This window comes from Phyllopteryx taeniolatus, chromosome 9, assembly GCF_024500385.1.
Source record: "Phyllopteryx taeniolatus isolate TA_2022b chromosome 9, UOR_Ptae_1.2, whole genome shotgun sequence".
Lineage (NCBI taxonomy): Eukaryota > Metazoa > Chordata > Actinopteri > Syngnathiformes > Syngnathidae > Phyllopteryx > Phyllopteryx taeniolatus.
In genome coordinates this window covers 14,580,285-14,605,518 of record NC_084510.1, presented here as the reverse complement: position 1 = coordinate 14,605,518, position 25,234 = coordinate 14,580,285, and the positions used below count along the sequence as shown (strand labels likewise).

At 40.6% G+C, this 25,234-nt stretch overlaps 1 protein-coding gene and 1 long non-coding RNA gene across 2 annotated transcripts; one reads left to right on the top strand and one right to left on the bottom strand.

Annotated features, from left to right (window-relative positions):
- The first annotated feature begins 74 nt into the window (after window positions 1–74).
- Window positions 75–2,473, top strand: LOC133483088 (uncharacterized). Its single transcript, XR_009790011.1, has 3 exons — window positions 75–442; window positions 1,539–1,734; window positions 1,800–2,473. It is a non-coding gene; the product is annotated as an uncharacterized LOC133483088 (long non-coding RNA).
- On the bottom strand, window positions 2,195–25,234 carry mapk14b (mitogen-activated protein kinase 14b). Its single transcript, XM_061783698.1, has 12 exons — window positions 24,733–25,234; window positions 15,999–16,128; window positions 11,042–11,100; window positions 10,279–10,390; window positions 9,223–9,252; window positions 8,993–9,040; window positions 8,525–8,639; window positions 7,843–7,914; window positions 6,051–6,130; window positions 5,219–5,297; window positions 3,676–3,849; window positions 2,195–3,581 (listed from the first exon to the last, which is right to left on the bottom strand). Exons 1-12 carry the CDS (start codon window positions 24,846–24,848, stop codon window positions 3,514–3,516), a joined length of 1,083 nt encoding a protein of 360 aa, XP_061639682.1. The 5' UTR covers window positions 24,849–25,234; the 3' UTR covers window positions 2,195–3,513.

Genomic DNA, 25,234 nt, shown 5'->3' with positions numbered 1-25,234 from the left:
CTCTTATGTAGTTAATTTTAAAAAATTATGTTCTGAAAAAAAATTAAGTGATGATAAGTAAATATAGTACAGCTGTTGAGTCCAAGTGAAGAACCTCATCATGAAATGTGACTGATGTCAAAATATGACTTGGTGACTAACAAACTTAATTTTCTTATCACATGGGGCACTTCAGCAAATCACCAGATCAACAAATATTTTGCATGGTCAGGCTCTCACATGAGGTGTTTTTGGAGACAAAGTTAGAGAGAACAGACTTGGGTGGTTTGGACACGTCCAGAGGAGGGTGAGTGAGTATATTGGTAGAAGGAGGAGGCGGAGGGAGCTGCCGAGCAAGAGAACTGGAGGGAGACCAAAGAGAAGGTTGATCGATGCAGTGAGGGAAGACATGAGGGCAGTTGGTGTCAGAAAGGAGGATGCAGGAGATAGACTCTCACATTAGGTGAGTACATGGTAACATTGCTAATAGTTTTCTGATGAACTATTTCTTTATATTTCCATCTGTTTACTCCTTTTTGAAAAGCTTGAACTTGTGAATGGGCTTATGGGAATGTAAGGTGTGTGGAAAATCAGTATCAAGTAGGTTCATATGGCTTGCTTAGACATGGCAGGCTGAAATATGGTCTTCATGAAAACAAGTTGCGACATTTCTGCCCATATTCTAAATTGTTGATGCATGTTTAGACTATGGAATAGTCTTTTGAATCTTATTATGTCATACTTATAAAACTCAAACATCTTCAGAATCATCTGACCTATCTATATTTTAATTGTCAAGAACATGTCTGGTCAGGTCCCTCAAGGTTACATACACTTCTGTAATGTAAATTTCCGCCAAGGGAGGAAGATATGATCAAGGTCAAACTATACTATCATCTATGTCATGTTTTTAGACATAAAGTTCTGAGATCTTGAGTACTCCTGTTTGTGCAATTAAAAGACACTTGCTTCATGAAAAGAAACCATAATTTAAACTCTGGAATGTATCTTCACTAGATACATAAAACAACTTGTTTCTAATACGTTTTAGAATAGAAAACGAGACAGACACATGGGTTTTGTTTTACCGGGTGGTGATTATGTGTAAAACATGAAAATATACTTTAAACTCTCGCATGTATCTTCAATTGTTACATAAAACAATTTGTTTCTAATACGTGTCAATATTTTATAATAGAAAATAGAATAGAAACGAGACACCCATGTTCTTAATAGAGTGAAGATAGTTGGATGAATCCCAAAAGATACAATATGTTTGGGCTTGTTTTCGAAAAACGAAAACCTGTCTAGGCATATTTTTTGATAAGAACCTCAGAAACTCCCACACTAAATATAAAACTGACATGTTTATGGTTTAGATGTATTAATGTTCATCACATAATGCTTTACACCTGCACTTGTTTTTGATAAGAGCCTCGAAAATGAGATGTCCTTGAAAAACGAAAACATGTCGAGACATGTTTTCTCCCCGGAAACTCCCACACACAACCCATTGGTCAGAGAAAACAGGTTCTTGGCTAAATACTATTTTTTTTCAGATCTTCTAATATCTCAGACACGCCATGTCACGTGAGTATCCCCATTCTTAGCCAATGCTGTGACCTCTGGGCATGACCACTAACATCTCAAGACACCCCATGTCACGTGATGACCTCATTCCTTGCAGCTGCCTTGCCAAAAGCCATGGGACGCACCACTGACGCGGGACGGGGCCAGAAAGGACTATATTCACAGGTATGATCACAAATGACCTTTTTGGGTGTCCATATGACACCAAATGATTTCCTTTATTCCTACAGGTGTCCCCGAACATGATGGCATGCGGGAAAAACAGAGAACATAATCTCACATTGTTTTCGCTGGATGGGAGATCATTTTGTTTTGCCGGATGTGACGTAATTGCCCACGTGAGCTGGCAGCGTACCAAGTGGTGACATCAGCGGACACTTGCACTGGCACGCTGCTAGGTGGTGACGTCATAGGCCATCCATCATTTTGACAGAAGCGGGATATTAATGCTCTCTGTTGACCTTACTGAACAGGTTAGCAGTATCCTATTAGATCAATGTCTTCAAAATGTGAAGCTTCAGCATCCAGTGAGTAAATACATATTTGGATACTATCAACACTTGCCCCTTATATTATTCAAATAAATGACAAGATGTGGTTCAGTCATTGAAAGAAAATGACCAAATAAATATCACAAAATATGAGATCTTGATTTGAACAGACAAATATCACATTTGGAAAAAGCCTATATGAAAACAAGTATTTGCCAATGAAACAATGAAGTCAGCATGTGTCTAAATGTGGCCTCCTAAGAAAACTGCAAAAAAAGATTTTTTTTGGGGGGGGAGGTAAGTGACCTCAATCTGATAATTCTCAATGATTTCTATTGACGTTGTCTGAAAATAGAATATGTTTGAATGCAGTACATTCTGGCAACACAATAATAAACGTGCTAATGAAACAATGGAATTGTCTTAATTTCCCCATTGGGACAAAGTGTAACAGCAGTCATCACAGACTGAGATTAGCAGATGATACATTTGGTTTCTGGTAAAAGATCGCTCTCCATAAATAATGAACTGAACCGTAACTTTTTTTTTTTTTTTTTTTTTTTTACAAATGACATTCTTTAACATCAATATACAAAACATCAAAACATGAGAAAAGATCATAAATAGACACCCTAACATCCATAAAACATTCAACAAACACTTGTGATTTATAAACGCAATATGATTAAAGGACAAAGTCCGCTCATGTTGTGATGGATGACTTTAAAAATCTCAAGACATACCACACGATTGTGGTCCTGCAGGACGTGAGAGGATGCTTAAACATTGTACAGTAACTAAAGTGCTAACAGGACATACATTGGGAAGAAGCGAAAAACATGTATAGGAAACGAACATCTCAGAAATGTAAAGAGGAGCAGCATTGAAAGACTTTGTATCAAAGTATAAAAACAAAGCCTTAATTGCACTCCAGAAATAGGTGGGTATGTTACATATACTGTAGAGAATATGCTGTATTTATTAAATAACATCTCTTTTTATGCCACATGACAGAATTCATACTGTGAGTCCAATATGGTTACTGGCCTGGCTGAAGTATTTTCTTATACAAACACTGCTTTTGTTGTCATTCTAAAACACTTCTATGTCCAAAAATATACAATTTGAAAGTGGAACAAGATACATTTTATATCTCCTTAAAATGTTTCAATCCCGCTTGTGTATTAAGTATTATTTTGATTATCAAAGATAAATTACTCCAATTTGCTCAGAATATAAAGACTGCAATGCTAGTTGCCAATCTCACTCAATTATTAGTTTGTATAGAAACTAACAAAACAAGAGAGAAACACAAAGTCAAGTTTAGTCCCTGAAAATTACCCCCCAGAGATTGAAATATGGCAGGCACTTGAACATTGTGGTGTTGAGGGTGTATGAAGTTTTTTTTTTTTTAGTGTGTTTCTGCTTAAGGATGGAGGTCTACTCCTTCTCTTCACGATTCCATCTCATCCCTGTCGAACGATGGCGGCTCAAAGCTGATCACCTCCTCGAAAGTTAACCCTATTGGAAAGGACAGGGAGGGAGAAGAAGCTCAAATGAAATCCAAGTTCTGTTATGAGCCTGCCCTGCCCCCATCCAAAATGTGCCTACTTACTCTTCCACTCCTCAATTTCCAGCTCACGGCTTTCAAAGCTCTGGTCGTAAGGTTCCGCTTCGGGTTCGTCAGCTGGATCGTGGTACTGAGCAAAGTAAGGGTGAGCCAACGCCTCTGACGCCGTTATCCGTTTGTCCGTGTCCAGCACCAACATTTTCTCCAGCAGGTCCACAGCTAGAGCACAGTTGTCAATGTTCTACGTGAAAACTATAGATTTGCATCACACCACCACCCTTTTTGCAACCCATCTATGCCCCAGCTGTTGATTAAAACATGGCTGATTGAGTAGACTCATACAGGTCCCCGAGAGTTCACCTGGGGAAAGTACATTAAAAACTTTTTTTTTGTGTGTGAATGTTGATAAAATAGATATGTTAGCGTAACTTCAATAATGGCTAATAATTTGGTTTAACATTTTTATTTCCTAATTATAACAACATATACACAACTAGAATCTTGTCCCATACCTGAGCGAAACTATAAACTGGTTTGTGTGCACGAAAGGCCAGAGCAGCAGATTTGACTAATCCACAATGGAAGCTGCTGGTAAAAGATGGCGTTTAAGGCACTTTTTTTTTTTTTTTGTCCTGTACGTGTCGTCTGTCATAACCAGACGTTGGTAGTAACGAGTGACATTTACTTTGTTACTTAAGCAACTTTTTGGATAAATTATAGTTGTCAGAATAGTTTTAATACAACATACTTTTTACTTCTACTTTTGAGTATTTTTGGTAAGAAGAAATGCTACTTTTACTCCATTACATTGACTCACATTGTGCTTCCTACTCATTCTTATCTGCAGGTATTTATTGTTACTTGTGCGATATTTTTTATTTAGTCATAGAGACCTATGTCAACAATCCAACATAACTACTAGTAAACTTTGACTCAATTTAAACAATAAAATGGAGCCAGGCAGTCACATGACCGCAGCCTCCGCGCTGCGACCCGACACAGAAGCAAAGTTTTTAAAGTGATTTATTTACCATTTACCTGAAACATGGCAGAAATCTCAATTTACCCAGAACCCAAGTGAGGATAAGTAGTATAGAATACGGTTGGATGAACTACGAAAAAGAACAGCTACAATAATCATGAGCGCTCATCTATGTGCCTAAAACTTTCTACATTTTAGCCAACAAAAACTCCACTTGGAACTCGAGAAAACAAGTTGCAGTTTTCTATGTACGTGAGCCTATAGTGCCATTTCACCAGTGTTAACAGAGAGTGTTAATTTAACACATTTTCTTGTGGCTGAATTTGTCTTCCTTTATGTTATATGTTGGAAAGATTTAATTCATCATTGTTTTAGTTAAAGTGACACTGTTGGGCAATAACTGAAGTTGTACATTATTTTCTATTTGAGGTTTATGCTCTGAATAAAGAATATATCAGACGTTATTGACAAGTTATTCACTACTTGAGTAGGTCTTTTACCAAGCACTTACTTACGCAATTCATTGTTTGTAGGACTAAAGACCACTAGAGGGACTCAGTGAGCGAGGAGAAGTGTGAGTGATGATTTTTAAAAAGGCCCACTTACCAAGAGGGTTGGCGCCGATGAATACATCTGCAAAGTTTCTCTTGGGCATGTGGGTAAGTGAGTTTATATAGTTCCTTGCCTGTAAGTGAAAATTAAAAACAGTCCAGTCACTCTATGAGGTAAAAATCTGCATTGCTATTGTTGAAAATTCAGTGCATCATTGTGTTTCTTTCCTTTAGGACATGCTTCCAAGTACGTGCATTTGTTTTGGTTGTAGTTTTAAACACCCAGTTGTCACATGTTAACAAGCTCAAGATTGGCAAAGTACTCAATGGCTTTGACAATTGCGGTGAGACAGAGAGGAAACAGGGAATCAGTGAAGTGAGAGAAGAGGGCTTGTTTGTAGATAATGCACAGTGAATGGTAGGGAACAGTTTTGCATTATGCATCGGTGTCTATTTATTTGGCTTAGATGTAAAGTTGGTGTTTCATAGCGTATCCAGCTGGGGCAGTTTGGGAAGTCAGAGGTCTCACCTCATGGCTGGGCATCCTGCTTATTAGGGAGGCTGGGGGGGTCCCCGTCAGACGCATTATCTGCTGCAGCTGGTTTATATCTACGGTTTCTGAGTCAAGGGGCATCATATCAGAGAGGTCAAAGAGCACAGGCACATAGTTTGTGCATGAGGAGGGAACAAACAGGGTGAAAATGAACATGAAAGAAGGTATTGTTAAGAGATCTTGTAGCTCATCACTGCCCCCATACTTTTAGTACATGCTAACATAGAAGTGTGTAACAAGCAGAAGCAAAACAAAAAAAAAAACTATTAGAAGAGAAAAGCAGAAGCAACGCGAGGAATGAAGAGCAGACAAATCTTGGATGCTTGACACTCACAGACTCTGAGGAGATTTTCATTGAGAGCTCAGGCCCTGGGGTTCCGACGAGCAGCATTATAAGCTTCAACTGATCAATGTCTATCATACTGACGTGAAGGAAAATTGAAAACTGGGGGGTTGGGGGCGGTCTAGCGGTGCAGTGGTCGACCCTTTTGGATAATTCTTTATCATTTTTACATAAAAGCATACACAACTGTGTTTCAACAATTCCAAATAGAAAAAAAGAAACTCAAGTGTGCTTGAGTACATGTATAAAAAAAAATTATCACGCAATAACAAGCTTCTGCACACAAATTACAACTATCTTAACTTGCGTCAGCACTAAATTCTACATTTCTAAAAATGCCCACACCTGCATAAGCCTGAATTCTTCAGGCAAGATTTGTGCATCATTGTACATTTTGAAAAATGTTAGAAAACACAAATGCGCATCTGAAATTCAGGGCTTGGGGGATCCTCTATGCACAACAAAAAGTTGTTTTTGCAAATTCCTGCTAACAAAGAAACCTTGACCCACACATTTTCCTGCAGCATACAAACATACAGTACATGCAAGAAATGTTAAAATGAGGCCCAATCAATGACCCACCTGCCTTGTCTCAACTATTACACAGTTGTAACTAAATGTACACAATACCTTGGAACTCAATCACTTGTAAATATGTTTATATATACGGTATATCACACACTTACGTACATACACACTCCCTTAAATTAGACAACCCTTTGCAGCTACAATGGCTTCCAGTCTTCATGAGATTTTCTCTTGGAATTTTTGTACTTTCATCCAGAAGAACATTTGTAAGATCAGACACCACCGATCTTGGCTCACAATCTCCATTCTAGTTGATGCCAAAGGAGTTTGATGGATCCTTCCACACCAAGCTCATCCAATAACGTTCCTTGCTCTGTGGACTGGAGCACAGTCAAGGGCCTTCACCAACTGTTTCTAAAGTCTAAAACGACTTCAAAAACTCAGGACACAAACTCAAGGCCCGGGGCCCAGATCCAGCCCACCACATCATTTTATGTGGCCGGTGAAAGTAAATTGTGTCAATTTGTATGATTCTTGCTCAAATCTGTACCAACATTTCAAATTGTCATATGTAATAAATAATGACATATTGCGTGCATTTTTTTGGTACCAAACCTCTTTTTGCAGTCACTTGACCAATAGTGGAACAAACTATTATTGTTGACTTCTGATTTCAAAACTAATTATCCATCAATTTGTTGTGTATACGTAATAATATGATAAGGCTATTAATTTACATGGTTTGACAGTCATAACTGCCCTCTGAGGGGAACCGTAACTACAATGTTGCCCATCACAAAAAAATTGTTTGACACTCTATAGCCTATTTAGTGAGGGGACACACTCGACTACAGAGCATCCATTAAAGAGGAAGCACCACTGATTAATACTATGGTTTATACTTACAAGTAGTATGCTTTTTACTGTCTTCTGCGTGTCTGTATCACAGCACCGTTACACTTGGCTGCTGTGCATGGAATGCTTGGTGGGAGGGGAAACAGGAAGGTGCACTGTATAACAGAGACAACAGTAGGCAGCGCTGAGTCATAGACCACAGGGGACTCCATCTATCTCACCAACAGACGCATGCACACAGGTCTGCTGGGGGGACACTCATGAGAAGATCATTTACACACTCGCAGTTTGGCATGTCTCTACTTATGATGATTGCATACATATTAAGTTCATACTCAGTGTGCACTAATCGACAACCTTCTCCTACTCAAGAAGCTGATCGAGTAGAGTGGAAGGATACGGTCGGTGCCAGGGAACAGCGTTCGTCCGGTGAGGAGTTCAGCCATGATGCAGCCCACCGACCAGATGTCCACTAAAACATGGTAGCAGTAAAACAACAATCAATGGTTTTGACAATGGCAACATGTCAGCTTCATATTCAGAACAACTGCTCCAAGAGTTACGCAATCTTGGCAACATCCGATACAGACACATAGTGAACCTCTACAAATGTATTTCTTTTTTTATACAGAGACAATTGTTTTCTTGTAGAAGCACTTTAATTTTGCCAGTGTAATCCTATAGAAAACTAATACTTACTCGCATTGAAAAGTGTTGAAAACTACATTGTATGCTAAAACCAAATTTGACCTTACGGTTTTATCAAAAAAGCTTCGGCAACAATTAGCCCCGCCCCCAAAAAATGTCATAAAAATGCCATCATACCAAATTAATAAGCTACATATTATTTGTATAGATAAGCCACACTTGTCTGGAATGCAATGCATCTACACCGTGAAGCTTTTGTTTCGACATCAAGTTGAAATTCAAATGCATATATTGAAATGTGTGTTTTTCTGTTAATATAATATGATTAAGTTTGTGAATGACTACAGCCCAAACAAGACATAGTCCAATTACATGAAAATGAATGATGTAATGAGAAAATAAAGGCACAAAGCGTCACATCTGAGTTTGTGTACCTGTCATGTTGTAGTGCATCCAGTTAAGCATGATCTCTGGGGCTCGGTACCACCGAGTAGCTACATAGCCAGTCATTTCATCATCCGTATGCCGTGCCAAACCAAAATCCAGGATCTGACGGACCAGAAGAAGGAATGTGAGATAAGGTGTACACAAACGTGAACATAAACTTTGTGATGTGCTACATAATAAAAACATTTCTGTAGAATAAAATGAGATTTACTGCAAGAATTGTATCAAAAATTACACTTTTGTAAAGATATTGGTCAGTTTTGATTGTCACTGCCAAAGGAGTAGTAATCTAACAATATGCTTAGTATTGTGGTTGCATTACACTAAAATGTGTTTCTGGTACAGTATTTTTGATTTACTTATGTAGCTGCCTGGAACGGGTGCCTAATTCTGTGGCCAGTAGGCATACACGACAGTATCTTATTAACAGTACTTTGTCTTCAGTGGCCACAAACCTTCAACTCACAATCTTCATTTACAGCCAGATTACTGGGCTTCAAATCCTGGGAAGGAGAGAGGATAAATTCAAAAGATGGCAATGATGTGCAACAATCGAAACGAAATTTGATGCTGTGTTTATTGTTTTAAGTCTTTATTCTGGCCAAGCAGTATTGGACATGTATGCATTAAGTGAAATGTGATCTCAATGCATTATAAGCTATTATACAACAGGACCAGTACTTACTCGGTGGATGATGTCTGCAGAGTGAATGTACTACAGGGAAAATAATGAGAAAATTAAACTCGCACGCTCCTGAAGTGGATAACATTTTCAATGTGTCATTATTAACAGCTGTGTGTTTGACCATGTGCAGTTACAGGAGTAGAAGTATTTCCGCTGTAAAAGTGTGGAACTTTTAGAAAGGGTTCGGTTGAACTCAGCGAAAACAGCGAGTAAAGGTTTAACTGGAGTTTACTGGAGGCATAAACATGCCAAAAGGTAAGGTCTACTCTCATGGGAGAGAGAACTAACGCTTTCTATACCTACCCAAGCAGATTATCTCAACCCAATAGTGAAACAAACTGAAGATCCACAAATGTCCTCCAGCAGCATAAACGAAGATTTATCAATTGTATGTTATCGTTGTTCCATACAACCTAGAGTTCCCATTCAACATGCCATCAGTTTATAACTAGTAAAGGTCTGCTTGGGTTATAATGGTTGCGCGATAGAGACGACCATAAACATGCAAAAAGAAAAAAAAGAAAAATTCTCATAAATACACCCCTAAAGTCGCACAAAAAGTAAAACCGCCAGATTACATGTCATATGGCTCAAGAATTCACTTAAGAGATTTGTTTAGTTGGAATGTACATCCGAATATTAACTGTTTTGTCTTGGTAGAAAGAGGTCCACCTCCCCAGACACATGCAGAAATCCTCCCTTTGCATGTTCATCATTGCGTGTCTGCCCTTTTCAATATATTTTATTTTAGTTTTATTATACAATGTATTGCTAAACATGTATGGAAGAATGTTAAAATGTTACTTAAAAGAGCACCTGTACAATTAAAAGTCCTATAATTGCAACAGTTGGACCCTGGAATCATTTCACTTTGGGAAATCATTTTTTAAATTCAAACAAATTGGAAGTCGACCAGATTTTGTGTTTGACTTTAAGAGGCTCCACTGTAAAGTAAAAAATAATAATAAAAAAAATCAAATATAAAGCAGTAAGTGATGCTTCTCATTTGCCCAATTGATCATTAGTGTCTGACTACTCAGCGTTACATTGACCAACCTTTAGGCCTCTGAGAATTTGGTATATGAGGAACTGGACGTGGTCATCCGTCAGCTTCTGACACTTGACAATGTTGTTGAGGTCTGCCCCCATTAAATGGGTCACCAAGTAGCTGCAAAACAGAACCAACCACACAGACCTGAAAGAGACTGCCAAGCTTGTTTCTGCCCTGCGTTACAGTGCATTAATTAATTATTAAAGATCCTTTTAAGCCATCTGTTATTTCCATTGCTCCATCAATTGACGAGAGAAGCTTATATTTCAATCTTAATTCATGCACTTTAATAGATCGACAATGGGGAATAAAGTCAGGAAAAACTATACACACTGCAGGAAAACAGTGAGATCGTGTATGTGACAACTGCAAGACTATCCGGAGAAGGCTGATTATTTAAGTGTGCTAACCGTATCTGTAGTTGACGCATGGCAAAGAGTAGTTAGGGAGCTGGACAAGAAGCCTTTTATGCACTGTGTACTGGAATCAGCCTCACGTTTAGCTTTAGTGACCTAGAAGCGCAACAAGCTTCATCTCACATATCCATGACGTCCCCCCCACACAGAGACCCTGTACACACTCACTGGAGTAGTCTGCGCACACAGATGCACAGACTGCCAGATGGCTGTTACCATGGAAACAACTCCAATGTGCAGAGTGCATCTGCTTAACCTACATTCACCTAAAACACCACGTGTAAAGTATAATGCATTTTACATAAAAGTGGTAACTTAAAGTGATGAAAGAAAGAAAAAAAAAATGACTTACACATCGCTGAACTCTTCTAAGCTTGTTGCAGGTGTGAAAACATCTAAAAGACCGATCACCTGAGAGGAAAGAAAGAGAGGGTAAAGATCATGTTTACACACATTGATATAGAACATATTAGTGTTCTTCAATATCCTGACTTTAATTTGCTCAAGGAGGCAGCCACGCCACTGCCTTAGTTTCAGGGACTCACAGAAGCTTGTGTAGTTAGATTAGATTATACTGGTTCACTGTTTTGTTTGTGTGTTCTAATTTATCATTTCAAAAATGGGTCTGGCAAACATAACTGCTATGTCAGGTAGGAACAATTGTTCTTCCTGGAAGAATTAATAAGTGTATTTATTTTTAAGCTTGTGAGGTATGCAAAAGGTATGCAGACCATGCCAAATAACATACATGTAAAGAACTAACTATGTAAACTTGTCAAATCGTATCATCACATTAAAAATAATATGATCATTGTGGTGTACAGCAAAGTTTGTACAAGCACTGCACACAAATCAGAAGTGACAAAAGCACACACACTGGAGGTTACAGTAAAGTCAAGGGATTGCTGTGGCAATGACACCGGTTGTGGCATTACATTTATTACAAAATATCAGTTTTTAATATTTATAATACACACATTAATAAATGGTGTTCCAAAGCATGCCAGGAAGGCATGCAGAATCATGAACCCCTCCCCCTTCAAAACAGAGTGCCATGGATAAATAAATACAGTACAGTATTGTAAAAACCCAGTAGTGCAATAGCTGCACACCGTGAATCCACCCACACATGACACCCACATAGCTGATTGGTAGGCTACGGTCACAACAAACAGTGTCTGATTGGTCCAGGCGAGCTTTCCAAACTCAAACCCAGGGAGTCTCCTAGCAACAAGGGGAGGAAAACAGAATGTCTCTCTTATACTCTGTACAACAAAAGGTAATATAACACACTAATGAATTTAGAACACACAGACCCGCCCCCCAAAAAAAACATTGCATGTAATTTTCTATATTATGATGAAACAATATGGCAATATGCGATATCACAAATTACACATGACCTACTGTATTCCCTGATATCGTGGCGAGAGGGCAAATGTTTACTCAACTGCAGATAGTCCCACGTGTCTAGTAGTGGATTAACTGAGACACAGCATCTATTACAGTGGACACTGCTATTTGAGGATACACTATATGGATAGAACCACCTGTACAGCTTCATTTCTTCTGTAAAAACGTTGTATTATTATTATTAATTTAAAGATTTATTGTGAGATATTGTTTTTTTCCCCCCAGAACATTTGTGAGGTTAGAGGTGACTGATGTTGGCTCAAAATGCTTGTTCTAGTTCATCCTGTCAAAGTAGTTGATGGGGTTGAGGTCAGGACTCTAAAGTTCTTTCACACTAAACTCATCCAACTACAGGTATACCTCTGTGCACTGTCAGAAGCATAGAATTACCCAAAATATCTTGAATAACCAAATATTTAATCCCAAGGGAACTAGAGGCCCAGACTTACACGTGATTGATCATTGACCTTAATCAGTAACTAGGTGTGTGTCACTACTTTAGTCCCTTATTGTAACAGAGCTCCCTAGTTGTTGAGCAAAGCAGACTTAGCTGATCTTAGCTGAAATGGCGATGGGTTGCTTGCACAGCAGCTGAACAAGAACATTCATACTGCGCAATGACACAAAGGAAAGTGCTTGTGTAGACACTGGGACTCCTGTTGAAAAGCATATGATGTGTGGCTGCTGACAAGGAGCCTGCACAGACTAGTTTAAATCATGTTTGGCCATGAAACCGCTGCTCTATGGAACCTTCTCACTGCATAAGGAAGTGTGGGTAGTTTTCAATAAGGTTTGGAATGAGCGTCACTACTTTGTCCTTCCTCTTAAACAAGAGCATGCTAGCAAAAGTGACCCACCTGCACTTCCACTTACTCCTCAGGCTACATGAGTGTAATGATACAAATGCAGCGGATATACTGTACAAGTGAACACAACACTGTTAAAATGTTTTATCCGATATAACAATTTTTTTTTTTAATAAAATAAAAATTCCCTGTTCTTGGGTGGGGGGTTACAATAAGATGATTGCAACAATGTGCAGACCTTAAACTTTGTTGAACCACCTCTAGTTTTAATTTTAACCATAACTTTGTTGAACCGCCTCTAGTTTCAATTTTGACCATTAAGTCGTTTCTTTTCTTGCACAAAACTACCTTTTGGAACAGTGGTCAAAAAGTTAAACCTTGGTTTAATCAGACCACAAGACATTTTCACAAATGCTTTTTGTTGCAAAATTTAGTCAGGCCAAGATGTTTTTCTTTATAAGAAAAGGCTGATGCAGAAAAAGACTTCACACCACGAGAAGAACACCATACACAAAGTAAAATATGCTCTTGGTAGCCTCATACTTTACCCTTGTTTTCCTTCCGCGGGAACTGGGGATTAAATGAAGGTGGAGAGAACTATGATACACAGCAGGAATTCGTGGTGTCAGTTGCAAAGAACAACAACAGCTACAGTAGGTTTTAACGGTAGTTCTCCCCATGGATATAGGCAACCATGGGTGTTGCAATGAAAACTTTCTAGCATGATGAAATTATATTATTAATTATATCCAGCAAAGAACCTATATTTAGAAGGGGATTTCCCTTTAAAAACCTCCCATACTTGATGATCTTAAAATTTCCCCTTCAATGACATCTATACCAGCTACACAAATCTATTGATTGTTTTCTGAGAAACACATATCCTTTACCTGGAGTCGTTTGACAAGCTACTATGATTATGTAACATTAAGTGGTCAAAGTGGATGTAGCAACAGCACACATCACCTAAAAGCATGTGGGCAAATGTCTGCAGGTAATTTATCTATACAACGCAATGGTTTTCAAATTTTCTTTTAACACCCTCATAAGGTCACGATGACATGCATCTCCATATGCAGCACACGATCACATTCTTGGAAGAATCTATAACCAATGAGCTCTATTAAGAGGGGTAAACTAAGTGCCATTGTAGTTTTTTTCCCCTCATTGTGCATGCAGATAAAACTACAGATCATCAAAATGCCATACATTTGTATTTGTCTTTTATGTCTACGGTACAGTGGAATATCGTAGTAAAAAAAACAAATATTTTTGGGAAAATGTATGTCTATAAAGTCACCAAACTTGAGAGTTCAAACTGCCATCACACATGATGCACAACAGCCCAGCAAGCATCAAGGAATTTATTTATTTATTTCCGAGTAGAGATAGCCCAGTCACCACTTCAAATTACAGTAATAACACAACATTCCCTTTCATATTAAAATTGTGCAATTTCTGAGTCTGATTTCTTCCATCCATCCATTTTCTGAGCCGGGTCGCAGGCGTGCTGGAGCCTATCCCAGCTATCATCGGGCAGGAGGCAGGGTACACCCTGAACTGGTTGCTAGCCAATCGCAGGGCACATACAAACAAACAACCATTCGCACTCACATTCACACCTACGGGCAATTTAGAGTTGTCAATTAACCTACCATGCATGCTTTTTTTGGGATGTGGGTGGAAACCGGAATCCCCGGAGCAAACCCACGCAAGCACGGGGAGAACATGCAAACTCAACACGGGCGGGGCCAGGGATTGAACCCAGGTCCTCAGGACTGTGAGGCAGACGATCTAACCAGTTACCACCGTGCCGCCTGTCTGATTTCTTTTACCAACTATATAATTACTGTATACAAGAATAATTCATTCAATGTGGGTTACTAATTAATATGTAAGAATAATAATACATACAGTATATATATTAACATAACTTTTAAAACAGAAAAGCAAAGCAAACACATGTGCAACTTACTTACGAGCTAAGGGGGGAGAACAAAAAGATGAAAAACGTGGTGTCATCACTGGTGCTCGGGAGTGGGCTGTCCATTCAAAAAGAGCTTGAGGTATGTTCACGTACTTTTAAAACCAAACGGCTCGCAAGCAGGCAACAAAATGTTATGTAGCCTAGCAAGCTAGTGCTAGCACTAATGTTTGTATGTAAACATGCCGATTCTGTCGAATCATGTTCTAAATCTTTGGTAAACATTGGTTCGTGCGAGTGAATAAATGTTGACACTGGTAAATACATTGATAACGGCATGCACGGGAGGCGTAGCGCCAGTCACAATATGCAATCCTATTGGTTGACGTCAAGGTGCGCTGTTGGAGCTTTGTCGTTGATATGTCACACGACACAGAAGATGCTGAAGGCTAAAATGCTAGACTTTTCATTTTGGCGTCGTAGGGCTATCATAGGGCCAAATCATTGGTCATAGTTTATGTCACACTACAAGACGTTTTGTCATTGTCAATAAACTATGTCGACCCCGAGCTGGGAAATCGGCCGCAATAACTAATAGGGCCATTATCGGCTAAAATTCTGTAGTCTGATCCAGATATTAGTTGGTTACTCAGTGAAGAAGTGGGCGGGGGGGTTAAGTTTGGTAATGTGTTTATGCGTCACATACATAGTAATAACTGTTGCCTGCTTGAATTAAAATCCTTTCATGGTCTTTCAGCTTGAAGGGCACTCACATGTTTTTTCACACTCTGGGCGCTGCTTCTGCAAGTAGAAGCAAGCAGCCGGTCACCGCAAACGCTTGCCGGGCAAGGCCAAGACTGAACGCCAGCAGGATCATGCCGGTGATATCCAGCCCACTGGATGTCAATCCAACGAAACCTAGGCTCGCCATTGGCCCAGCAGTTTATGGGGTGGGATGAGGGCTGTGTCACTTGCAAAAGCCCCTAAAAACGGCTTGATTTTTGCAAGAAAAGAAATAGGGTGTATAAAATGTGATTGTCTCTAGATCCTTGACGTATTTCTATGAAAACATGTCAGAGGCATGTTATTTATACACCTAATAACTGTTTTAAATTGTGGAAGAAAATGCATGTGACTCCTTTAAATGTGGGAGGTCAGCAACTTACATTCTCGTGCTTCATGTGTTTAAGCAGCCGCAGCTCTCTGTAGGTTCTCTTTGCATGGATGATGGATTGGAAAGGTCTGGATAACTTCTTCACTGCTACCTTCAGGCTCGTCTTCACGTCAAACGCTGAACTGTAAGACACACAAAGTAGTAGAAGATGCTAAGATGTTCACTGTAAAAGGTGCATTATATCAACGTCTACAACATTTCCCTGGATTAAACTAAAGTATGTGGGCTGCCTTGTAAACAAAGCGTGTACACAACATAAGACATTGGTTTCCCTTGTTATTAAACCCTGCTGTCAGAAGCTGTAACAGATACATGACTGAATCAGCCGTTACTCATTAGCTGCATTGTGTAAAAGCACACAAGTAAAAAAACATATAAACATGATTTATTGCAACAACAAAGTAAATTAATCAAATCAATCAATTCTGAACAATAATAAAAAAACAACACTCAGCTAGATCGCCGTTGCAAAATGTCTCAGGGTGTTGCTCTGGAGAATAAATGCAGCCAAACTTTGATTACGCAATGCATTGTGGCAGCTCTATTTGGCATTCTATTACTCTTGATTTCCCACACCAAGGATTTTGTTACTTTGTTTGCAAGAACTACTTAATCAGTTCTCTGGAACATGTGGAGGTGTGGGGCAAAACTATTACATTTTGATGCAGATTAAGATGTGGGATGTTGAATTTATTCTAGCATTTATTATTGTTTCATTAACATCGCAAATTGATGTCTGGGTATGTGTGAGCATCCAACTCCATCTATTTTCCATACCGCTTATCCTCACTATGGTCACGGGTGTGCTGGAGCCTATCCCAGCTGACTATGGCCGAGAGGCGGGCTACACCCTGGACTGGTCGCCAGCCAATCACAGGGCACATATAGACGAACAACCATTCACACTCACATTCACACCTACGGGAAATTTAGAGTCCTCAATTAACCTATGATGCATGCTTTTGGAATGTGGCAGGAAATTGGAGTACCCAGAGAAAACCCACGCATGAACGGAGAGAACATGCAAACTCCACACATGGTGAGGCGAGATTTGAACCAAGTTTCCCAGAATTGTGAGGCAGATGTGATAAACGGGGCAGTAGCTTTAGCAGGGTTGCCCAGACTTCCCTCTCCCCAGCCACTTCATCCAGGTCTTCCGGGGTATCAAGAGACGTTCCAAGGCCAGCCGAAAGATGTAGTCTCTCCAGCGTGTCCTGGATCGTTCCCGGGGTCTCCTCCCGGTGGGACGTGGCCGGAACACCTCACCAGGGAGGCATCCGAATCAGATGGCTCCTCTCGATGCGGAGGAGCAGCGGCTCTACTCTGAGATCCTCCCAGATGACAGAGCTTCTCACCCTATCTCTAAGGGAGAGCCCGGACACCCTGGGGAGGAAACTCATTTCGGCCGCTTGCATCTGGGATCTTGTTCTAACGCTACTGCCCCCGCGACCCGACCTCGGATAAGCGGTAGAAAATGGATGGATGGATGAATGGATGTGATAAACAGTCGACCACCATGCCGGTCAGCATCCTACTCACTGCAATCAAATATACCCTCGTGTACAAATGCAGTTACCTGACCTAACCTAACCTATTCTGCATTTCTCTGTAAATAACGTACTGGAGACACAGAAATTAAGGCCTCTGCTGTAATAGTCGCCAAATGTCAACCAAGCAATAAACATCAGCATCTTGCTCCATCATCAAACAAGCAAGGGTCATCTAAAAAATAAAAAAAACACTTTCAAAATAAACACCTGGTCTCCAACTGAGCAAATACCAACCTCTGGCTGTTTGAGGAATTTAGGATTTTGCAGCACATGGGTGGCTATAATAAACTTTGATGTACCTGTATATCAAAATAATAGGTTCTTAGCCTTGATAGGCCTGCATTCTGCTCACTGCCAAGTTTACCAAAACACCCTTCATGGCAAGCACATCTGTGAGGTCAGTGCATAAAAAAAGCCTTAGCAGTTTTCATCATAACAATAAGAAGCATCAAGATCAATGGAGATAAAAGATGACTGGATCAACTCAAACTCCCTAATAGCATAATCGGAAACTTATCTATTGCATTTTTTAATTGTGGTGAACATGTTCGCGGAAGTGTGCAACATGCATGGCTGTGAGTACATGGGTCCTTTATCTAGTGTAACTCTATACCTCTTCGTCACAGTGGAGCAAAAACAGAAATGGGTGTGACACAAAGAAAAGTGCAACACAAAAATTGAAAGTGAGGCAAATTCTAGTTGTATAGTCAGACTGACAGCAGTCAACAACTTTCAGTCAAATTGATGGTTTGCCTGCCAAACTAGAAAACCAAGACATTTGACAAAAGTGTCAGATGAAGACAATGAGGCGAAAGAGAGGCTGCAAGCCAGATGGGCCTGGCCTGCATTGCCTGTGTTAACTGAGAGAATATGGCCCCCTTACAATAACTCACATTCCTTTTAGGTTGACTAGTTACGCTGCATTACAAATGGTTGATTGCAAAATCTTGTGCAGACTGTGACGAGACACACCAAAGCAGGGAGTTGTTCCAGGGAGTGGTTTATCCACATTCAGCCTTGTCCTCTTAACTGCAAACCTACCTGCACTAGTGACCCAGTGTGTAAGTTTAAGGTGACCTGGAAGTTTAATTATATATTCCAGTACATGTTTCAAGGGAAGAGGTGAGTTATTTCCTCTGGTGACACTTCCGATAGAGAGATGTTAACACTTATGAACTTTAGTCAGCATCTTACTATGATGTGTCACTGATGTGAATGATGTTCCTAAACACACATAAAAACAACATTGAGATAAGCAGTGTTTTTGTTCTTCAGCACGAGCGTGATGATCATACACAACCAGTGGACTCTCTGTCGCAAAGCCTTGCGAAACAACTTGTGTGTCGCCTCTGGGTGGAAAACCCATTCTCGGTAAACACTGACTTTACAAACCTGCATGCACAATGTCTTTTTAAAGTGCTGCTGATCTGCAAAATAAACAAGACTGGTCTGAGCAAACAGCATCCAATTAGTCTGTAATAAAAAAAGAATCCAGTATAATAGCACACAGCGGCCATAAAAATGCAAAAGGAGTGGCACTGTGACATTGGAGACCATTGAAAAGAGGCAAGAATGGATAGTTGCGAGCTGAATACATGAGCACAATGGATCATAGTAGTTTCAATAGTGCTATACATCTATATCATGCCTAGCGTACTAAGTCCAAGTATGAACACGTAATGACGACTTGGACATTTCAAAATGACGTGAATATCCATATGCTCCCCTTGTGTCAAAACCAAACAAAATCATATAGTGACAACTTGGGGTGAAATGTCTTTTATGTTTGAGGAACAACACATCCCAATTCCCATTAAGTTGGTGTATTGTGTAAAACAAACCAAAAAATGAAGACAATTTGCCAATCCTTTTTATCCTATATTCAAAAAGTTGTTTCAACTGATCGAAATAAATATTCAACACGCATTTGAATTTGACAATTGCAACACATTCCAATAAATCTACGACAGGGCGTTGTTTACAATTGTGTGATGTCACTTTCCCTATTAACATCTTCAATTAACTTGTAAGAAAAACTGTTGAAGCTTTGTAAGAGGAATTCTTTCCCATTCCCACACAATGAATGACTTTGGTTGCGCAAGTGTTCGAGCACTCCGAGGTCTCCGTTGTTCTTCAATAGAAGACAGCTCTGTAGTGTAGACAAGCCAGGCAACGTGCAGATTGCGGCTTGGCATAGACATGCTTGGACATCCCTGGAAAAGCATGAAAGGGCACTGACACACCCCCATACAATCACAGATGGTGGCTTATGAACTTTGTGGTCCTTTTTTTCCTGTAGCCCAGAGGACACGACATCCATGATTTCCAAAAATAATTTGAAACCGGGACTCTTTCCACGACAGTAGTTTTACGCTTTGCACCAGCCCATCTCAGGAAGGAGCTGGAAGAGGTGGTGACCAGGATGCAGAGGGTCCAAGAGGATTTTGCATGCTCTTGTCTTAGTCCCGGCAGCGTGCAAGTCCTCAATGGTGGGTAGGGGGGTACCGACAATCTTTTCAGCAGTTTTGATTGACCGTTGCAGTCAGAGTCGGTCCTTTTTTGTAGCAGCACCAAACTAGACTGTGATGGAAGAACACAGGACTGATTCAATCACTGCTGTGTAGAACTGCCTCAACAGCTCCTGTGGCAGGCCGTGCTTCCTCATAAGCCGCAGGAAGTACATCCTTTGCTGGGCCTTTTTGATGATGAAGGTGATGTTGATCTCCCAATTCAGGTTCTGAGAGACTGTAATTCCCAGGTACTTGAAGGTCTCGACGATTGACACAGGGCAGTTGGACAGCGTGAGGGGCAGCTGTTGCGAAGGATGCCTCCTAAAGTCCACGATCATCTCTACAGTCTTGAGCTTGTTTAGCTCCAGGTTGTGTCGGCCGCACCACAGCGGTCCAGCACAAGGCGTTCAAAGCACTTCATGACCACAGATGTCAAGGTGACAGGCCTGTAGTCATTCAGACCTGACATTGCATGTTTCTTGGGGACTGAGATGATGGTGGAGCATTTGAAACAGGATGCTACTTCGCAGTCTGTGTGAAGACTGGAGCGAGCTGGTCCGCGCAGACTTTGAGGCAGGATGGGGACGCAAGGTCTGGGCCTGCCGCTTTGTTGATCTTTTGTTGTTTGAAGATGCGTCTCACATCCTGTTCGTGAATGGTCAACGCAGAAGTCACAGGTGTGATGGTGGTGGTGGTGCGGCTGGGTGGGTGTGTAAGTGTCTTTTTCTAATCTGCAGTAGGTGGTGTTCAAGTCGTCGGCTAGTATTTTATTGTTCTCAGCTTGGGGGGGTTGGTCGCTTGTAATTGGTTAGCGATTGTAATGCATGCACTCTGTGCAGTCTAGACAGCTTTAAAGTTCTATCTTTGCTTCTTTGGTCCACTTTTTCAGTTTTCACCCTAGGCTTCGCGCATTTAAGTTCTTGCTTGTATGTTGGTATTAAGATATTAAGTGAATTAAGCAGTGATCAGACGAGCCCAGAGCTGCACGAGGTATAGCACGGTATTTATTTAACGTAGCATAGCAGTGGAATAGAATATAATTTTTCCTGGTAGGACAGTCAATGTGCTGCTTGTATTTAGGGAGTTCGTGGTTGAGTTTAGCTTTGTTAAAGTCCCCGAGATTAATGAGGGGTGACTCTGGGTGTTTTTTATTTCAATTTCGTTTACTTGTTCAGCGAGCGTTAGCAGTGCGGCATTCGTGTTAGCTTGGGACAGAATGTAAACACCGGCGAGAATGAAAGATGCGAACCCACAAGTAGAATGGCTTACAGTTCAAAAACAGTGACTCTAAATGCGGGCTGAGGTCCGTGACGTCCGTACACCATTTTCCGTTGATATAAAAGCATATCCCGCCGCCTTTTCTTTTCCCCTATAACTCCACGCAGTCTGCCTGGTGAAGATGGAAGCCGGGAACCATTCGACGCCATCAGGGACGTGTTCAGAAAGCCATGTCTCCGTAAAGCACATGGCCGCGGAACGTCCGAAGTCCTTTTTGGTCTTTGTCAGGAGATGAAGCTCGTCCATTTTGTTGGGTAGGGAGCGTAGATTCGCGAGGTGGATCGACGGAAACGCCAATCCGTATCTGGATTCACTTGGATCCCACCGTGCTTCCCCCTTCGTCCCCTGTCTCCATGCGACATAGACCGCAGTCGCCCCCCCAGTGAGTAACTCAGGGGAAAAAACTGAGCGGATTTACAAAGGTTGGTGAAAAAAGTCCGGGGAAGACTCCCTGATGTTTAGAAAGTCTTCCCTTGTGTGAGTCGCATGTCTCCAATGACGAACGAAAAACTAAAAAACATAGACAATAATAGAGCGCACGTAACCGCGGCGTCCACACGGGTAGGCGCCATCTTGGAATCATCAAATGTCATCGAGTGCCCTTGAACTTGATTTACTGTAGTGAAATTGATTTACCGTATTGATTTAGTGCCCTTGAACTTGATTTACTGTAGATTAGATAATAATCATCCAAAATTGCAATCAGTCTAACAAAGAGATGACAACCTGCCTCAAGCCTTCAGTGGAAATGAATGCTTGTTACAAGAGTTTTACCAAACAAATGTATTATTACACCCTTCTCAAAAGGAAATTTTACATTTACCTGCCAAGATACAGTGGAACTGAAGATTTCAAAAACCAACATTTTCATGAAAAATAAGTTTCAAACTAAACCTTTTACTGGGCAAGTGTTTTGATTTTTCCTGAGTTTGTGTTATTTTTGCGATGCCACCACTGTACAACTACGTATCAGTGAAGGCAAAGATGAATAGTATAACGACGACGATAGAACTGCAATGTATTTGTGACGCATTAACATGGTACACACATCCCGTCCTGACTGCGCCCTACTATATGGCAAAAGCGACTAAATCAATATCATTAACAAAAGAACAAAATCTACACCAGTCAGCTCTTTTTAGAAAACTCACATGCACTACATAATTTTTTTTTCCATATAATTCTGTTTTATAATGGTGACAGTTCGAATCTGGAACATATTTCAATTATAACTGATTTACAAGGAATTAAAAGGCATGAAATGGGAACAAGTCGGAAGTCAATTTGCATCCCAAAACAGATTATGTTCAATTTTGGACATTCCTGTTAAGTTAGTCGAAATTTTATATCATAAACTGACAAGTTTACTTCCCATACACGGTAATTTCTCTGTAACACCCACTTTTGCGCCAGACTACACTAATAAACTGCAACAAGTTAAAGAAAATTTCATATGTTTCTGTCTTAGCTTATCTGCGTGACCATGGAAAGAACATTCTCAGTAAATTTGTCTTAGCATTATTGGTACCAGTAATATCTGTTTATGACAGGAACTAACAGAACTGGTGTGACAATAATAATTAAAAAAATGAAGGTTGAACGGCACACGAAAGGCAATTAAACAAGAAGCAGAACAAGTTCTTCCGTGCATCATCAAAGATGTACAGTACACATTCTGTCAAGTTCCACATTCATCAGCCTTTGTCTAGTTTTCTCTTCGCTCAAAGTCTTTTAACACTCAATGACATTCAGAATATGTTCACCATCATGTAGCATTCCACATCGTCAACCTGATTAAGTTTTATGAAATAAACAAACCTGTGCTAAAACAGGTTACAAAGTCATAAAATAGTGGCATATGTCATTGATGACTGATGATTTCATATTCACACGTGCCTTGTGGGTCTGTAAGTAGACACCACACAACTGAAAAATGTAGAGTGAGAAAATGGAAGCACTCAGCCCATATTGTAATAGCATTCACAGCAATCGCTCTTTAAGTGCTATGCTGACAAATTCACAAAGTTCGTAACTTAAAGCTGCATGCAGTCACGATTCACTACAAGAGCATAAGAACAAATGCAATGATAGTTTATGCTATTGAGGTTTTTCCCTCATACTTGTTGTTACCATATTTACATCCACCACTGTGCAAATATCTGACCTCCACTGTTGTTTTAATGGGCACAGTCATTTTGACATAGAAAAACAGAAACTAGTACAAACACACAGGAGGTAGCAATTACAATATGTAGGGTTAGATTCTATGTAGGTTCCTGAAACTTCACATAGCAGTGTATGTTATTTGTTATTCAGCGGCCTTGATTATATTTTTTCCCGTATTTGTGCTATCCTTTTACAGAAGTTGATTTTTGTCGTGCAGCGTTAGACATTTTTCTGAGATGCATTTTATTGGATGCTAAAAAAGTGCAAATTTTGCAGCTTTTCCCACACTAGCTCAGCTCTACTTTCAATTTGGAACGATCAGTTTTTCCACTTCAAAAGAGTACCACGAGAAACTGTTGAAAAGCATGCAAAACTCAACACATCAGTTGGAAGAGGAGGCATGTTCTTTTTTTTTTTTTTTTTTTTCCCCAGCCACGTGTGCTCAAAATTTACAGTGAAGCAGCAATAATAACGCCACTGGACCACCCATGTTGGGTTTTTGCCTTGTACTCCAGTTAAGACAAAAGATAATTACGTGGTCCAGTGGTAGGAGGTAACTTGGCGTTGGGGGCAAATTTAAAGATCACAGAATTGGATAAAAGGGAGCTCAATTTCATTTGCATACCAGAGTTAAATTTTGCTGCAAAGGGATGTCATTGCTTACACGTTTAGTATCAAAAAGTGCACAAATGCACACACAAGTATAGAAAGGCTGAGGTGCCATAACAGGATTTAGTGATGACTAAGAGTTGTGTGCCTCACCTCGGGACAGTGAGTCATGAGTGTACTACAAAGAGTGACATCATTCTAGAGTCATCACCATGCTCTCTTTTTCCTGCCTCATATTCAAAGCCCTCACTGTGCACAAGGGGGCCTACTTTACTTACTGCATACCACGTGACCTTCTGGTGCTCTGCAGGCCGGGCTGCACCCAACTGGAAAATGCATAATGCATTCAGAGCGCCGATGCAAAGTGTTAGCTTGTGCATACTGGAGCCCTGAGAAACAATCGCAGTGTCCTAAACTGGAATCAGATCTCATAAAGAGGCCGCTCTCAGGCCCGATGAAGCAGCATGCACAGGCACGCAGAATTACCAAGGCGGGTACAAAGCTGCACATTCTGAACTTGGAAGATTCAGGAAACAAACAGGTGTTAAAAGGAAGGGTAACAATGACAACTATGGAATGGCAACGAATGGACATGCGTGAAGCATCTGCTTACCAAACAGAACCATAGGCACCAGATCCGACGGGAGACAGGTTCTGGTACCGTTTCGGGACCTCCCACATTGTTTTGTTGAGCTCTTGCCGGTAGAAAGTGGGTCTCTCCTGCGACATTCCTGCGGATTTAAGTAGCTCCGAAGCCAGGTGGGGGCAAACAAGGCAGCGCAAACGTGTGCCCTCTCCTCTCCTCTCCTCTCCTCCCCGTGTGGCACTCACGATAAGGCTGGGTTAGGCTTTGCTGATAACTCGACAAAAACAGACGCGGTTCCTGGAGGGAAAAGGACGAGAACTAGGGGCATCCCGTGGTGCAAAATGCGTTCCCAAAAAAGCTCTCTAATGATCCGTGCACCTCCTCGGTGGAGGTAACTTCCTCTTCTAAAGGCGTTGGGTCAGGTTGGATGAGCTTCGGCTGGATTATTCGCCCTCTTTCGCGTTCTGCTCGGCATGCGGAAACGTGAGCGCGTATTTGTCTTGGTCTCAGCGCGCTCCCGGCACGGATC

What these genes read in the sequence shown, in the direction of transcription:
- mapk14b (XM_061783698.1), bottom strand. Translation starts at nt 24,848, where the DNA reads ATGTCGCAGGAGAGACCCACTTTCTACCGGCAAGAGCTCAACAAAACA. An exon ending in ATGAAGATTGTGAGTTGAAG is followed by an intron (nt 8,640 to 8,992) that starts GTTTGTGGCCAC and finishes CTGGTCCGTCAG; the next exon opens with ATCCTGGATTTTGGTTTGGC. An exon ending in TGAAAATCTCCTCAGAGTCT is followed by an intron (nt 5,298 to 6,050) that starts GTGAGTGTCAAG and finishes TTTCACTTACAG; the next exon opens with GCAAGGAACTATATAAACTC.